Source organism: Saccostrea echinata, unplaced genomic scaffold, assembly GCF_033153115.1.
Source record: "Saccostrea echinata isolate AGI-Se365-2 ecotype Australia unplaced genomic scaffold, CSIRO_AGI_Sech_v1 ptg000038l, whole genome shotgun sequence".
In the NCBI taxonomy this organism is placed as follows: domain Eukaryota; kingdom Metazoa; phylum Mollusca; class Bivalvia; order Ostreida; family Ostreidae; genus Saccostrea; species Saccostrea echinata.
The window spans coordinates 151,352-170,517 of record NW_026889787.1 but is presented as its reverse complement, the minus strand read 5'-3'; the positions used below and the strand labels follow the sequence as shown (position 1 = coordinate 170,517).

The 19,166-nt window shown below is 32.8% G+C and overlaps 1 protein-coding gene across 1 annotated transcript in view; it reads right to left on the bottom strand.

Moving 5' to 3' along the window:
* The window catches only part of LOC133200314 (uncharacterized), a 454,022-nt gene that overhangs the window by 367,522 nt on the left and 67,334 nt on the right, over window positions 1-19,166 (bottom strand). The window contains exons 5-7 of the mRNA XM_061336132.1: window positions 14,583-14,834; window positions 13,915-14,154; window positions 8,498-8,649 (exon numbers count right to left, since the gene is read on the bottom strand). Coding sequence (XP_061192116.1) covers window positions 8,498-8,649; window positions 13,915-14,154; window positions 14,583-14,834 — 644 coding nt within the window. The remainder of the gene's footprint in view (window positions 1-8,497; window positions 8,650-13,914; window positions 14,155-14,582; window positions 14,835-19,166) is intronic.

Below are 19,166 nucleotides of genomic sequence, written 5' to 3'. Positions count from 1 at the left end.
CAACTGGTCATCGACATTGTGGGTTAAGTTTGCAAGGGTTACTTGTTCTTGGTAACACACAATGTTCAACACCTTCAACGTACCCATAGGCCCTAAATTTAAATGCCGTAACCCATCTTATTCTAATATTTTTATGACAGATTGTTTTCACGCCTTTGTGGAATTTGAAGAACGTTACCTGATTACCTGCAGTAAATACATTTATTCATTTCGAGAATGTTGCGTGGTCAAGGTCAGAGTATTTCTGAGTCGAATGATAGTGTATAAATTTCATCATATATGGGAAATGAAACTCGGATCCTTTCCCGCAAGGTACTTCCCGTCTCTCCGATATATAATTCACCGCAACCAGAACATGTTATAACGTATATGACGTTTCTAGTTTGGCATGACATGCTATTATTAACTGTGAACTGTTTTCCGCTAAAATAAAAATGTTGTCCTTGTTGTATGTATGGACAGGTACCACAACGCGGATCCTGGCATTTGGTCACATGAAATTCTGTCGTTTCTTTAAAAGAGGACTTAGTGAGAATTCGTCTAAGATTCTTCGGCTGCCTCCTACTGTTTATGAACTTTCGATTTTTAAATATTTTAGATATAGTTTCATCGGTCTTCAAAACGTCGTTTAGGTGATAAACAACTGGGTCCGAGTCCATAAACAACAAATTAATGTGCCGGAATACCGTAAACTTAAAGTCAGTGAACACCTAGACTTATGCGGAAATAAAACTTTCACTGTCTTTCCATTTTATAAATTGTATAACTCGAATACAATTGAAAGACGAGATAAAGAAAAACATTTTATAAGGACTTTCAAACCTAAATTAAATAGTTTAATGTAAAAGAATTGTATTTCATACATGTAGAGTATTTTACTGAGTCACATTTATTTCTTTGTTATTGTATTATTTTGCCAAAAGCACGGAAAAATATGACGTCAATCAGAGACTTGTTAACGTTAAGTTATGATGACGTCACAATAAACGTTACCATGAGTATATTGTAAAACATCATCAAGAAGAAATGAAAGCGCTTATGTTTTACTCGTTCTCTGTGTTTTTATATGTTTGAATATTTTTCATATATATATATATATATATATATATATATATATATATATATATATATATATATATATATATATATATATATATATATATATATATATATATATATATAGCACTAAAAACCAACAACACTGTATATCCTAAGTGTCGGATCTACTAAGTAGATACAAGGTCACGGATGGAAATTTATATAAAGCACTAAAAATGACCAGCGCTCCGGATTTCTTTGTTCACAACTGTTTATAAATTCCAAATTAAACATGTAACATTGTAAATATTTAGTGTTTGGTAGTTTAGTAGTAGTGCTACTTGTTTTTGCTTCTCTATTTCCTTTGTTTTTATGACTTCTTAACTCTTTTCTTTGTCCTGAGGAAGGGACAGGTCGTCCCGAAAATTTGACAATTATTATTGTTCGTGTCGTTGGTCATTTATTATACACCTATTTACTGGCTATGAGGACAATAGCAAGTTTATCGTTCCCCAAGACAGCAACTATTTCCCGAGGCGCAGCCGAGGGAAATAGTTGCTGTCGAGGGGAACGATAAACTTGCTATTGTCCGAATAGTCAGTAAATAAGTGTTTTATTATACCGAAGTAGTCTTTACTTGTGTTACGTCACAATCTGTATAAAACCAGAAGAGTTCCGTGATAAAAAGCGAGGGAAACAGAATGCTCCCGGTGAATAGTTTAATGACTATTTCACCATGGGCAAATAGCACAAAAACTATTCCACGGTAGGGGCTGTTTGGAAAAAATAGCATGTTTATTCGTAATATTTTTATATAGAAAAAATTCACAGAGGTATAATAAAGTGCTTTATATATATATATATATATATATATATATATATATATATATATATATATATATATATATATATATATATATATATATATATATATATATATATATATATATATATATATATATTATACACTTATCCACTGGCTGTGAGTTGGATAGCTCTTTTATCAAACCCGCGACAGGAACTATTCCCCGAGGGCTTGCCCGAGGGGAATAGTTTCTGTCAAGGGTTTGATGAAAGAGCTATCCCACTCACAGCCAGTGGATAAGCGTCTTATTATACTGATGTATATCATAATTTCTGAGTGTTGGATTTACCCGATACTACAGTTCGATAGTAAAATCATGAAGAAAAAAAATGATTTATAAAAGTTTAGAACAAGTATTTGGAATAAGATAACACTGCTAGGATGAGCTGAAATCCTGATGACGTCACAATGCTACTGAAGTCAGGATGACATCATAAGTCTATAGATTGATTACAGGAAATCAAAATTGTCGGCGAAAATTGCATGAAAATTTTCCGAGGGGTGGATAGCAAAAACTATACCCCGGGGTATAGCTTTGCTATGTGTGGAAATTTTGAGACTATAAAAATAGTTATTTTACCTTCTTAACTTTATATAGGAAACATTTTAACAGAAGTATAATAATGTTTAATATCATATCACTGATGTGTTCATCATGCAGAAACATTCCATTTATATACAAAATCTTCGAACATAATGCATACATAATATCTTTTTAATTAAATATGGTTGATATGTACATTTTTATCAAAACAAAACCTACTTTTTTATATTAGGGATCATGGTTTACATGGATATATTATCGGTTTTTAAGCTACTTTGCTCATTCAAAAGCACTTTTTGAATACCTCAGTTGATTCTCTATTTGCGTTAAAAATGATTACGAATTGCTCCATCTAGTTGCTTAGGTTTTAAACACTCGAATGATTAGATGAAGTAAAACATATACTTCAGAATTATTTGTAATTCAAAACACATGTATACATGTGCGCAAACATGTATACATGTAAATCTTATTTATTTTTTTTTAAATCTGCCTATGGACTTCAAGATATCATGAAATTCTTTTATTTTTTCTCGTAAGAACATGCATTCATAAGTGATACTCAAAAACATGTGAGTCCACATGATAGCCAACTTCGTTGGGCGTCATATGTCAGCTCATACCTCTAAATCCATAACAGAGGAGGGGTGTCTTGCTGGGTGAAGTGGATACGGCTGCTGCTTCAGATTTTTGTTGACCCATATCTTTAATCTTTAATCTGCAACACCTTCTCAAGAGGGTTAAGACTCGGCCAGATATTACAAGCAAGTGCAGAACCAATAACCAAGAATAAAGAAAACTACCCCCCCAAAAAACTGGGTCAAAGCCCATGAGCTCAGGATTCAGATCAGGGGTTCAGCTAAGTTGACCATATTTTAAAAATGATTTATATTTATAGAATCCTCTTTTTAAACCACGAAACTCTAGCATGCAAAGCATCTATATTGCGATAAATATTGAACACGTTACAGTTATTATGAAATTCGTTGACCTTGGTAGATGGAACAGGCCCTAAGAAGGGGCTTAACTGGTTATAATTGAAAACATCTTACATCATGGAAAATTTTGTTCTTTACTCATGGACATCTGGTAGGAAAACACTTTCCGTGATCATAATAAGTGATAGGACATGCCATCGTGATTCCTTATATGTCCAATATGTTCAGTATAAGTGTTAAAATTACAGGCAATTTAAATCATCTTGTAATAACGATTAAACTGCTCTTGTTCGCTGTATCTGTGTTTTATTATATTGCTTTGAATGTTATTATTTCATACAGAAATATACACTGAGATAATCAATTTGCTCTGGATCGTTGGTTCTACATTTGAGCATCTGACACATGTATTTATATATGGGTGCTTTCCTACAAAAAGTCATTGATGACAAACTAACAGATAAACTTTAAAATAAACGTAATGGCTACCATTCTTCTATCGTCAACTTCACTTATTTATATAGCAATATACAATTATCACATGGATATAGGGTTTATGTCTCTTACTTGATTCGATATGCAAGAGAATGTTCTACGTACGATCAATTTTGAAAACGAGTCAGGCTATTGAAGATGCAAGGATATCAAGAATTTTGTTAAAAGTAAACATTTCGCAAATTATATGGACGATTTAATGACCATGTCTACAGATTCAATCTATCGTAAAGTCAAATTTGATCTGTCGTCTTTCATACGATTTGTCAAGCCTTTCTTCAACCTGACTTGACTATGGATTCTTCGTTTACTCCATCATGATTAGGAGCACATGATGGTGTGACTGGTCGTCAAGGAATACTAACTTCTTATGGAACCTGAACCCATCTATTTTTTTTCTAGAGGTCCCTGTTTGCTTTGCTCACAATATGCATTGTTAGATAAGACTTCGTGCATGAGTATTGTTTGTTGCCTTCATATTTCATTCTAAATCAAAACAGTTTATCTGATCTTTTGTGGTATAACAAACGCATCAACAGTTAGTTCTTCTTTAGTAGAAATTTTATACTATAAACTGTATTTCTTGGTTATATATGAAATACAAAATATGCAAGATAAAAAGTAACATCACAAACCGTGCATTCCTGTCATAATAAATGGAATTGTAAATCAATAAGAATCAATAAGACACAAACTTTTATGATCACCCATCCTTTTTTTATATAATTATGAATATTCTTCAAATAAAAAGTTCAGTATAAGATAATGTAAAACCAAGCAATCATGAATGAAAAACAAGTTCTAGTGTAAATATTATGTATACACGAAATCACAACACAACACTTTATCATATAACAAATGAATCTTCGTAGATCGCAAAAATAAATTTGAATGAAAAAATAAAAGGCATGAATCAAATTCAAACCTGTAAAGATAGATAACTCTATTAAACAATTGGGGAAAATTGCAAAGATAAGACTTGCGGAAATAAAAGAAAAGTGCTTCATAATATTTTGGTAAAATTTGTAGCAAGTAGAACATTCCTTTTATTCATGCAGTACTTTATATCGATGAATCAAACTCTTTGCCAAAGAAAATCAAGGTCTCAACTTTTTTGCCACCGTAAATCATTTCTGTTTTCAAAGTAAAGTTTAAGGGGATGAAGGACACATCGTCACATGACTCTGTTTAACAACGTCATAGTCTCCTTTTATATAAGTGTAAAACGTGTAAAGCATCAGTTCTTGTATAAACTTTTATTTTTTTTACTATAATTACCATCTTAAATTAAAAAAAGAAAGATTTAACATTCCTGTAAAGATTAACAAGCAATAAAAAAGATTGATCCACTCCTCCGTTTCCCTAAACTGCGCGTCAAACAAGTCAGTGACATCATACACGATCTGTTTGTACATCATGAGTATACTCGGTGAATACAGGGCTGTATTATTATGTAAAAGCAGGTCATAATCAGTATATGATGAAATATTTTGAGAAACGGGGAACACAAAAATTATTTTTCCATGGCTGATGACGGAAGTCCTATGTAGGTATATTTCATTTCGCTTATTTAGCAAACGTATGACGTCATAGTTGGTTTTTCCCGTACTCGACAAATGTAAACATGACGCGTTTTTGCATGCTTTTGTCCTTTCTTTACCATGTCTTGTAAATTATTGAGGTAAGCTTCACCATTCATTTTTTTAAGTTAATCAATAGTTTGAAGGACTTGCAATTAAACGTAAATTAAAAAAAAAATTGAATGATATAATTTTTTGCAAATTATTTTATTGTGAAATATTCTAAAAGATACATCTCCACTACATATTTCCATTTATGCTTAAAAAATCCCATTATGGACAGAGTAATGAGCCCGGAAATATGGAGAATTAGAACTCCACTTAGTTACTGTGGGGCATAGTCAATCAATGTCTCTACATGTAAGAAAAGGTAAGAAACCTAATGATATAAGTGCTTTAAGATATATATGTGGGACATACTTAATTAGAAATTTCCAACACATGAAAAAAATTAAAGGACAATTATTTTCTCAGCTCAAGGTCCTTCTTCCCCTTATTTAATTGAAAATGACATTTAAATTTGACGTTGAAATTGTTGTGTTTTATTAATCAAAGATTCTTCTAATTGCGATCAATTTAGAAATTATGAAATATTTGAAGGCAAGTAAATAGTGCACATAAAATCAGGCCTAGAGAATCCAGACATCACAATACGTTACTTATATGACTTCAGGGCCAGTCTCTGTAATACGATGCTTGTACATAAAATATGTGAAACAGATGGTCATAAGAAAATCAAAACTCATTCAGATAAAAGATCTGATACTACAAATATAAACAATGCAAAAATTCTTTGGCAAGTGTTAACGTTACCATGGCAACATGTCCTTAATGTTGTGAAAATGATAATAATAATAATAATATACCATTTATAAATATGTGAGGATACCCATTTCTTACGTATTTCACGAAAAACAAAATAGAGCAAAGATATTTAAAAAAAAAAAAAATAAAGTCTCACTGCTCTAAAAATCACGACGTTCTAGTTGACCGTTGAAGATGAAGTGGACTCTCTCTCCAACAAACACATCAGTATTTTATCTGTATCAATTTTGTGGTGATTTGGCCCAAGAAAATGTTTTGGACAAGATATCTCCTTGGATTTTTCAATTTCTCGGCCAATGTTATTCTCTCTTAAAAAGAATTCTTCATCCTCATCTGTGATTTTTATGTCTCTGCATGTGAATCCCCTATCATAGATGATTCCTTTGTGGAAGGTTTCTGTTATTTCCTTTATGAAGTCTTCCACTGTTTTTCTGGTTTTCTTGATGCATTCTTCCCTCAGTTCCACTGTTTCGTCATGTGTAAAAACTTGCAACTGGATAGATGTTTTGCTAACGGCAATGGCAAAATAATGACCTGCATCTTCTGCTTTGTATAATACGGCATTTTTAAAAAAAGACTCTTCATCGCAAACTTCCCATGTCTTTAAACAATTAACCACCAATCGGAAAAAGAAAAAATGGGGTAAATAAGATCTGAAATGGTACACCATCATCAATGATTTTTTTTGTCGGTTGATGGCATCTTTACTGTCATCAGAAAGGTCTGTTCGGTTCATACTCGGAATGTAATACATCTCCTCATAATCATCAACGCCCCCTTGATTTTCAATTCTTGTCATCAAGCCAAGTTTGTCCATGTATTGTATTATATCATCTTTATAACTTAAGTAGGATGGCCATAAAAAATCAAGATGTTTATCAGTTTCATCATTAACATCCATGTCAAAGTAATGTACATTTTGATTGACTTTAATACTTTTCCACACTTCTTCCATATACTGTCCAGTAATTTTTCCGGTATTAACTAATATGTTTTTGTTGTCTTTCCGAGCAAAATGCTTTTCGTCAGCTATGATGTACTTGAATGCATCAACAAACCACTGAACATCAATGATTATCGTATCTTTGAGTTTATCTATAGGAAAATATATGATTTTTCCTATCTCGTGTAAGAAACGGAGAACATCACTGAGGTCTTTTTCATTTAAAGACAATATTTTTGCCGTTTCTATCAAATGTGGCCTCTTTAAGACTTTATCTCCCTTTGCTTTCTTCTGATCAAGAATTTTCTCAAGTTCAAACCAAGTCAAAGGAACTTCTTCTCCCCACTGTGGCAGCTTTTGTACAGTTTCCACGATGCATTTCTTAACAAGGTCAATTGAGCTTTGCTGCTTATGAGTCAATACTTTTGGTGGACACTCTACCTCAAAATATCGGTATGGTGATATAAGTTTTTTCAATGTTTGTTCTTTAGATAAACACGCTTCCAGTTGGCTGTAAAATGTATCCATTGTACCGCCCTGCTAAATTACAGCGAAAAGAATTAAACTTGTCCAAAGAAAAACAAACGAAATAAATTTACAATGTTCATCAACTAAATTAATTTTGCTTTTTTTTTCTTTTTGACTCTTTTAGAAAAAAAAAATGATAATTTTCATTACATATGGCTATCTGAGAAATATATTAAAGATACAAGCGACCTTGCCTTTGTCACTCTTTTATTTCAGAATTTTTATTCCCCATTGTTAACCAAATTTAGCCACAAAGGAGCTTTGATTTTATAAAATTTGAAATCATGCAACACTGGGATGCTTCAGAATCAATACGATCAAAACAGCCCTGATGTTCTGTATAATATATTTTTCTTGTACACGTATTATATAAAATTTAAATAACTGACTTTGTCTCAACTATATCTCAAAGGCTCATAATTGAGGGAAAAAAAATCAATAATACTAAGGTACGTTTTGCTTAATACCTATTGTAGATCAATCCTACCTCCAAAGGGTCGGATATGAACAAAGAACTTTATACATTAAAGACCTATCAATGTTCAATATCAAAGTAAATTTCATAAGTTTAACATCAACCAAGGTGTTATAATTGTTATAATGTGTGGAATCAATATTTGGTAAGGTAAGATGTTTTAAATTATATCACAAACACCCCATCATTCAGAGTGATACATTGCACGACAATCTTTTGCATATGTAATTAATGTATGTTTATTAAAGAGTGCACGCTGTGCTTACCAGCTTGTCTTTATGGGAGGCAACGAGGATTACCGGGTGAAAATTGACTTCCGCCATAGATTCTTTGTATGATGTTGTGTCCTTCGGATCTATTTGTGTTATTCCATCATTGCAGTATGTATTTATAGTTTGCAGCCAAAAATGGAAGTAGTCTTCAAATAAAAATAGATAAATGAATATAAATTTTCCAAAAATTTCGTTTGATTTTTTTTAATCGGGAATTATGAGAAACTAATTATCATTACACATTGTGATAATTATAATATGTATAATTGTTCATTACAATTCATGTGGTGATCTGATTTATAACGTATACCTAGCATGATAAATGAAACCCTGACTGGATTTTGAAACAAATAAAAGAAAATATGCTTTTTTGAAAAAGACAGTAATAAAGTATAATGTCAGTTGACTCTTTATGATGACAAAATACATTGATAATAATTGTCTGATTGGAGGAATCAAAGTCGCTCTATTCTTATCAGATTTGTTTATTGTTTTGAATTGTTGCTTCTAAAAATGTGTTCAGTGGATAATTACATGTACATGTCCTTGCAAAAAATAAATCATATTGTTTGAATCATCCTAAAAATATTCTTACTTTATTTACGAAATTCTACTTCCTTTTGTTTTGATTTAGATCATTATATAGGCTGGTCCGATTTACAGAAAAAAAAACATCTAACTGCAAATAATTATTACTTGGTCCAGCATGGTTTTTTTAGTATGCTGAGTCTGAAAAGATATGTTGGCCTTCATGAAAATGGCGTTATATAGGTCAAAATGGCGATTCAGATGTCGGATATCCATTTTTTTCTTCTAATTATCCCTTAATGTCGTTCAAATGAGGAAAAAGAATACGTGAATATCTTACTGAGCGTAATGCAACACTAAAAATGATAATAGAACACTGAAATTAGCATTTTAATACGTAAAATTTAGCTGTTTCCACATTTAATTCGAGTTTTTTTCTGTTCTTTTCATCTTTTCTATGTTCAGGATTTTTCATTTGCAAATGCCCATACACTGCAGATTAATAGGTTTTTATCTAGATCTCGCTACTCTACAACTGATGGTGCAAATTATAAAATCTAGGAAAATTCTCTGTAATGGCTTAGTCATAAGTGTGCAGCAAACAACCATGGAAATCCATCCCATCTCGCTGGACTTAGTAATGTGGGCCTACCAATATTTGCACATCTCCATACCAAAGCCTGACATTGTGCTCGCATTGTTTGTATAGGAAAGGATTTTAAGCCTTAATTCTCAGGCTCTTCAATTCCTAAGATAATAATTTTCGAAGAGTGTTTGTAACACAACTAAAAGACGATTTTTATGATTTTTATTTACTCGTTATTTTTTTTTTTTTGGTGGGGGGGGGGGATCAGTTAGTTTTCCTTCCCCTTTATAAAGTCATAGGTGTCTCATAGTGTACAAATATCATAAGTGTCTCTGTACACTTTCAGGGAAGTTTTCAGTGATATGCATCGCATCAAGTCAATGAGTGATATGTATTAACTAAATGTTTTCGAAGCTCTTGAAAAGCCAAAACAATATAAACAGGAATGATTGCAGGTTTAAGAAAGGTTCCAGCCATCTAGAAGTATTTCTTTCTGGAAAGAATGATAATAGACTAGAAGCAATAAGACATCGATATACGATATGCTAGTAAGAGAGCATCTGTAGGTGCAAGCCGATACTCGGCTTGAACAACTAGAGTCTGCTAGTTCACTTGTCACCTTTAGGCTAGCGCAGAATAATTTTACCAATATCATCATCTCATATTTTTCCACCTTCAACCCCCTCTCATCCACCCCTCCCCCTCCTTCCCACACACACAGCGAGTGGTAACAATGTTGTTTCTAATGGGCGGTTGGAGAAGTATTTCTTCAGATAAATGGGTAGAATTTTTCTTCATAGGATAGCAAAGTTGGTAGAAAGAGGAATATCACTATTTTTTAAAAGCCTTCTAATTGGTTGGTGCCCTTTTGTTCTGAGTGTTGCAGACTTTATTGATTAGTTCCTTTAATGATATTACAAAATATTAATACTAGAAAAAATTCTGGAATTGGTTGAAACTCGACTAAAGAGTATCAAAATGTTTTCATGAAACATGGCTGTGTTCTTAAGTTCTGAACCAATCTCTGTCCACCTTAAATCAAAGCTGCTGAATCGCTGTCATTTTCAACTCGCGCTCCCAATTCAACATCCCTCAGCACACCATCCAATATAACTGATTTCTTTCCCCTTTGTACTAGCTGTTGAAAAAGGCACTTGTAGGAGTATAGTATTTAATCCCCACCCCATCTTCTATTACAGTTTTATATGCTTTATGATTCGGTCAACCTCAGGAATTTTGGTCTTTGCAACAGCTCATGAAACAACACATTCATGTTCAAATAAAAAAGGACTAATTTTCCCCAAATTTTATGCAAAAAGAAAAAAAAAATCTCTGATAAGAAGGGTAGCTTACCTTTTGGGACCATATAGATAAGTTTATCCTTCTGATAAAAAAAAGTCACTTTTTATTCCATCAGCCATAAAATTCTAAAAATTTATCATCTGGAATCACATCATGTGCATTTTGTGTAAGAAAACTTGTATAATTGTGCGATCTTAGAGCACCTCGTGATTCCTACTACATCACGTACCACTCTTCTTACCAACAGGCTTAAGCCATTTTTGACTTTTTTGACTTTGAACTGCATTCAAATATTCCAACACTTCTCTTGACAACAAAATTTCATGGTTCGAAATCTCTAAGAACTTTACAAGGTAACTGGATACACACTTCTCCGCTAGCATAGTATATGGTCGTATCAAAAGAATCCAGGGGAAATTGAACAGAAATATATTTTTCTCTTTCCGATTTTGTAAATTCCAAAACAATAGACAATAGATCCGAGTATGGCCATATAAACAGTATGTTTGGATTATCGGTTTCGTTTTTGAAATTTAAAAAAAAATATTCACTCCTAAAACAAGGAATTTTGAAGTCCAAATTAAAATTCAACAACACATGTATATCTGTTCACGACATTCAGTATTTATGAATGATTCATATTTTTGTTGTCTATGAAAGTGCAAGAACGCAGAATCAGTGCTCGACAGTGATTTAATGGACTCTAAGTCATGAATATTTTTTTTTACTCATATTATTCTAATTTTGATAATCCTTAATTATGTTCATAGATATTACATTCAAAGAACAAGGGCCACATAGGGCTTTTTTTGCCCTGTAAGTTTCTGAAAAACGAAACTGCTCAGTTTTGGTTGACAATGCAGTATTTATCACTTGGACCCTTGGTGACCGTGTATCTATTAAACATGACGTAATTTACTCCATAGTCAATATATTATGACGTCATGAAATGCGTCATTTTTACCTTATCCTGTAGATTCCTTTAAAAATGGCCAAAAGTTGGAGTATTTTTTCAATATCTTATATAGAGCACAACCTCTAATCCAAAATATGCAACGCAGCTAGGTTAAGGACTCCCATATATACGTCAGTCTATGCAGGGGTTCGGGAAAGCTATTATGACGTCACGTTAAAACAATACAAATGAATCTTGATGAATAAATACTATACGTTCTTTTTAAAACGCACTAAATACTTTCGTTTCTCATAAATGTTATAAAGATAAATGGATGTGCAGCTTATCTTGCCATAATAGCACTTCGCGTATGCAGAATGAAAGCAAGCTTGATCTCGCTGTACTTACTGAGATGACGTCATTTCTTAGTTGGACACGCAGTGTCTCTGTATTTGAGGCGTGGATCAAGCTTTTATCGTAGCTTGTAAAAATAAAAATAAATACGAAACATGCGTAGTCGGGCCAAAAGAGAGACATATTCTGTAATATGTTAATCCACATTTTATTGTCAAACTAAATTGATAATGTTACGACTTTATATATAGCCGTAGGGAGCACATTTGGACAGTGACGTGCTAGAATGACAGGTCCAGCCCCTCGAAAATATCAAAAGTTCAACGATATCAGCTTCACTATAAATTCTGAATTTTTAAACACGTGTAGCTATTATTCCTACTATCATAAAAAGTGCTGGGAGCTGGTTGTACGTTGTTTATTTATTCCGTAATCTAACATTATTCCAATGCATATTTCATTTTTGTCTGGAGTTTATAGAAAGACGGCTAAATTTTAAACAATTCTCGAGCATGAGGAAGTTGCTCCCAGCACTTTTCGGGTTAAGGAATTTGTCTCAAGGAAAACAAAATAAATGTTAAAGCGGAAAGATGGAAAGATGCCCATATATCGTTGAACTTTTACGATCTTTGTAGTAGTACATATATGGGCCAATTTTAAACCTGTCACGTGACAAACAGCTGATGTAAGCGATGCCACTTTGGCCGAACCCGATATATACAAATGCAAACACCACAATTCACAATTATCAAAACTACTGCCGTTAAAAAAATATTAAAATTGTATTTATTTTCCCTGAATATATAAAGGCGTATATTTCATGGGCGTCCTTAACCTAGCTGCGAATTACATAATGAAAGGTGTGTTCCATAAGATCATAAAACATGTTTTAATTTTGGGGTCGAGGGTTGTTCTCATATTTTAATTCTTTGCTGGATGAAGTCAAATATGCCTGTTTTCTGCAAAATTCAAGAACATTGCATTTTTTCACAAAGCACGTTTTCCAAAACCTTAATTCTTAAAAAAAAGGAAATGGGAGCGCTAAGTCTCTACTTTATTTTGATATATGAAATGGGGCGGAAGGTGATAGTCTATTAATTGATACAAGAACAGGGCCATTTTATGCATAAAGTGAACCTAGCTCTCTATCATATGATATAACAATTCCTAGCTCTCTGATTGGTTGAGATCCCTCATTGTAAAACCATACTAAATTACGTTCGCCTGCAGGAGACCTCCTAGGTAAACTAAAGTTGTTTTTTTTTTCTATACTGGACTAAAAATTGATCATGAAATTCCAGATTGATACAGTTGTTAATGAAAGGTTTTTTTTTTTTTCACCAGCACCAGGCGACCCGGTGAACATAACATTTTTATATTTCGTTTTTCTACATGGAAAAAAGAATCAAGAAATTGCCAATTAATACAAGTGGTTATGGTAGTCCCACTTCACTCAGCCTCTTACTGCGTTCGTCTAGGACTCAACAAATGTAACAATAAGGATGACATGGTATGCTTAACGAGTAAGTATCAATTAATCACATAATAAAACCTTTATCCGTATATATAAACACCAAACGCACGAAAAAATAATATGTATGCTATTTCATAATTCGATATCTTATTTCCAAGGATAGAAAATATAATTAATTAAAATTATAATTGTTCTTATGATAAAAAGGACTGGGGCCAACCTAATTTAAAACAGATTTATTTGATTGAATTAGTTATTAAATTGGTATTCACCTCCGTAAGTCCAAGTGTGAAATAAGGATCCTGTTGGGTAATGACGATCTGTGTCATACATTCGACTTTCTTCATTAAGATTTTTGGACATGTCAATAACCACGATATAGAATGCTCTCCTTGACAGGTATACCTGATGACATGCGTAGTATGCCACTTGTCCTGCAAAGTCTGTCATACTTATCACATTGTTGTCAAAATATGGATTTGTACTGTAGTCTGCTTTCTCCTTGCTAAAATCTAATTGAAAACGAAGACAATGTAAAGATTATAGAACCTAAAGAAAAACACTATTTTACAAAGCAAATTTAAAACAAATTGTCTCCTAAAACATTAAAATTATTCATGAACATACCAATGCCTCAGTCACACTAAAAAGGGGTAAAATGTAATTCGTTGACTCTTTTTTATGCTATTTATCTCTTCACTAAGCGAATTAATTCTAAACGTGCTGAAAAAGATTCCAACGACCTTCATCGGATGTTTCCTGGTATTGAAAATGTTCAACAAATGAGAAACCTAAGCGAAATTATAAGAAGGTATTGAACTTTTTTTTTTACTGCAGTTTGATGTCAGTTAGCGCTATCTGGTAATGTTTGACTCGACCATAAGCTTTAACATGAATACACTCAGTTCATAGACACATTGTGAGAGAAAGAAAATATCACCTCTTAACTTGTTGTCCTCAATAGCAAACAAATCTTCATGGACCTCAAGACCTATAGTTGTCTCAGTTGGTTTATTTTCATCTGGTCTTCTTTTTTCTTGAAGCTTTCTAAGAAGAGTTGTTTTTCCTGCGCCTGCACAGCCAACTATCATGCCTCTGGCGCGGAACATTTTCTCCCTTCCTAACTTGAAGTTCTTCACAAACCTTTCTCTAGCATCCATATCCCATCTTAATATTTCTTCGGGTACTTTTACTGAAAAAAAAAATGAATATCAATTTCATTAATGGAGTAACTGTGTAGATTTTGTTTATAATAAAATGATCAAACAGTTTGATAACTGAGATAATAAGTATAAAATCCAAAGACGTTTATGCATTAAAATATCAAGTTAGCACGGTTTGATCATCATCATAAAACCCCAAATCAGAGTTATTTCTTATACATGTATTTATTTATTTACCTTACCCTTGAGGCAATAAAAGACTAAAATTAGTTATTTCTATTCACTAATTAGAAATCTTAGTCTTGATCCCCGCCTATTGTATTGCTAAGCCAAGCAAAGCAAGAAGGCAGTTTTGTCAGGAAATGGCTTTTATGAGGAAATGGCTTTACGAAGATATATAGCTATCTCCTTTTTTTGTAGTTTTATCTCGGACAAAAAATGCTGAAAATATAAATAGTTTTCGTTCAATGATAATAACAATGTTAACCTATATACAGTTGCCGGAGGACAGTTTTCATTCCTACCAAATATTTTCAAATACTCAACCGACTTCCTTCTAATTTCATTTATTACCATAATTGTGTATCTTTATCGCAAATCTCGCTTAAAAGTAAACACTTCGATCGAAATAGCGTTGCATCAAGTGATGACACTATTGGGTTTGACAACTGAACAATTTGAATCACGGGTTACATTTTATAAAAGATGCATTTCAATTGGTTGATTATGACCCGCCCATTCTCGTGTGCTATCCTTTGCCTACATATAGTTGGAAAGCGTCCAACGGCCTATCCAATAGTCATATATGATGGTCGGTAACTCATGTTCACTTTTTGAACTAAGAAAAAGAAACATTTCAAAAAGAAACAAAAGAAACAAACTCACATTTCAGCATGTGATATTCCTTTCACATGCAGTAAATGTATATTGTTAAAGGACAAAAATTGTTTTATCCTACATGTATCTCTGCCGATTTGACGGCATTTTCCATTTTCGGTGTTCGTTAAATTGAATAAGTCTGTTCGACGTAATCTTCGGCGCACTAAAAATCTTTTTCTCTATGTTTTTCGTCCCTAGTGATTGTAAACAAGTGAACTAAATCCAAGCAAATTGAAAACTCGGGTATTATTGTAAAGCATACACAGCTGTAAACCAAATGTGAAACATTTGGTTTTTTCAAAAGTTTACTGTTTTATTACCACAACTGACAAAAATACCATGTTTCAAATGTGTGTGTGCTACTGCATACTCATTTTAACGGCCGTCATGGCAATAAACAAGCGATCAGAATATTCGAAATCCCTGTGTTTTTTCAGTGCATGCACCTTTTACTGTAACGGCAAATATTAATTATATATTTATTATAAAATGATAAATATCATATATACTTGCATGTTAAAAAATACATAATTAAAACAATATATTCACCGAATCTAAGTACGTTTAATTTTATTGATGTGCTCTACCTGAAGAAGAAAACGTGGGAAAACAGCCGTGTTTTTCAATTTCAGAAATATGCCCTGGGGTACATGTACAGATATATGAAGTCAACTCCTGCCAGTCCCGGCACAGGTTTTATTTGCAAGACCATTTCACAATTTACCAACACTCACAATCATTTAATAAGGTATTGCATCGTCCAACTTATTCACTAAAATAAAATACTCAAGCTCGTTCGCCCATTTTCTATCTTTCTTGGTAACATTCCATATTTTCGGCAATACGTTAAAGAATGTGCGCGGACCTATTAAAAATGCACCAATAAGATTCTTTGTTGGATTTCGCAATTTTATGTCAGTCAGATCCAATTGAATTTCAGTCAGATTCAACAGTGTCGTCACTCAACGCATCACTATTTCGGTCGTAGTGTATACTTTCAAATAACATTTACGATAACGGTCTTTCATTGCAAACTGACTTATAAACAATCATTCTAAGATACACATTTAACGTTTGTAAGAATTATGTCTTTCTGAATTTTACAAAACACAAAATTCACTAAAATCTTGTTTCCATTTGTTTCAAGATCTTGCAAGCCACACTTAGCCCACACCGTAATAACAATTCAATATAGATAGATAGATAGATAGATTGATAGATAGATAGATAGATATAAAACACACACACACACACACACACACACACACACACACACACACACATATATATATATATATATATATATATATATATATATATATATAAGTTCTAAGATATCATGTATTATATGTGATATATATATATATATATATATATATATATATATATATATATATATATATATATATATATATATATATATCACATATAATACATGATATCTTAGAACTTCATGTACTAATACCTTCAATAACAATGAAAAGCACATGAGAAAAGAATAACTTTTTAATTATGCTGTTTATCCTTTTTATCTCTCTGTAATTGACTCCAAGCCAGCAACACGATGAAGATATCAGTGATTAACATATGTACTCGTATACTGCTGTTTTTTGAACGGAAACATTGATTTTTTTTTTCTCTCTATAAAGAACAGCATTTATATTTTAAAGATTATGGTTATAAATTCTTTGATAGACAATGTCTAAAGTCAAATAAGGATTTTGGTTAAAAAAAAATAAGTCCATTTGATTTTATTTTAAACCTATAATACCCTTGTGTCCATCTTTTTTTTACGTATTACAACTTCGAACGCTGAACGGTAAGTATAAGTGAACTGTGAATGCATGCTGAGCAAACGCTTAAAGCTTTGCGAAGTGTGAGCGCGAGAGGTTGATGAAACGGAGGAGAAAGAACTCTAAACGATAAGCAGACATTGTGCGAACGCTGAACACAAACGGGAAGTGGGAGGTAAAAAGTTCAAGGGAATGTAGGAAGTAGACGTGTATACTATGGAATCAATCGTTTTCGTTGGAGTTTTACTTTCGTTGTTTTCGTGGAATGGGGTTACCCACTAACTCATGTCCCTCTCGAAATACTGAAATGTAATACTCTAAGTTGATGTTTCTTCTTCCACCACGTAATCAAATCTCCTCAAACCAATATTTTTTCTTCAAAACACGAGAATTTGACCCCAATGAGCTCGTACATGTGTGACCTCAAAATAAGTGATTTTTCTATACTCAGTAATTCTCAATATATATATCCGGTTCCATTGAATCGCGTTTTTTCCAACATATTTTTGTTCATGAAGTTTCTCTCTATCATCTGATTGTTAGCTCCTGATGAAGAAAAAAAAATGAACACACGCTGGAGAAAAGTTCATTTTCATTAAGAGCAATTTCACAGACTCCCTTCCGGTTTTTACTTTTTAGACCGTTGAATATATAGACCTAGTAAAAATCATAATGAACTTCATATTTTGAAAGCCTAAGTTGTAATTATTGTTTAGTTTTCATGTTGATTCACAGGTTGAATTTAAAAAAAAGAAAACATATTTCATGGCAGCGCCAAGCTTTCATTTATTCTAATACCGCGATACCATATCTCTTTAATTTAGGAGGTTTTTGTTTGTTTGTATGTTGTTTAACGTCCCTCACGAGAATTTTTCACTCATATGGAGACGCCACCACTTGCCGGTGGAGAGCTGCAAATTTTGTCCTATACTCGGCACTTACGGCCATTGAGCAAGGAGGGATCTTTTTCGTGCCAGCACCTACTGCGACACGGTTTATACGGTCTCATCCGAAGGACCGGTCTCCACGTCCCACAGTGGGATTCGAACCCGTGACGTAAGGATCAACTCCTTACTTCGCGACTCTAGAGCAGACGCTCTAACCACTGCGCCATGCGGGCGACAATTTAGGAGGTAAATAAGACTTTTTATTTTTTAAAAAGGCTACAAAATAAACAAAGCAAGCTTGAAAAATAATTTGCCCTTAAAGATTATATAATAAGCTCATTGTTAGGTTCATGAATAGTATTTGATGAAAAATTAAAAAAATTGGAATATTTTTTACGCGAAAGAATAAGTAGCGCGATATTATGAGATAATAGCATATATTGACCAGCACGTGGTTATCTGATGAACAGAAAAAGTTACATTACCTTTCAGTTTCGACTTCATAATTCAAACATCTTTAATCGATTTTAGCGTTTTTAGTTTCATTTATTACACTTTTTTTAGCCACTTTATATTTAAAAAACTAGAATTTTTCTGGAAATGCTTATGTTTATTAGATTTTCCACCTTTCTGTGGAAAGGTGTGAAGCATTCTCTAAATAATAAATCGTAGAGACATGGGACCAAATGCATTAGGTTCTTTAATCTTTGTCCTTGAAATATAGGTCAAGATCAAAGGTTAAAGTCATTCAAAATTTGAGAAATTCCGCTCTTTTTATATCTCTTTTCCATTGTTTTTTTCA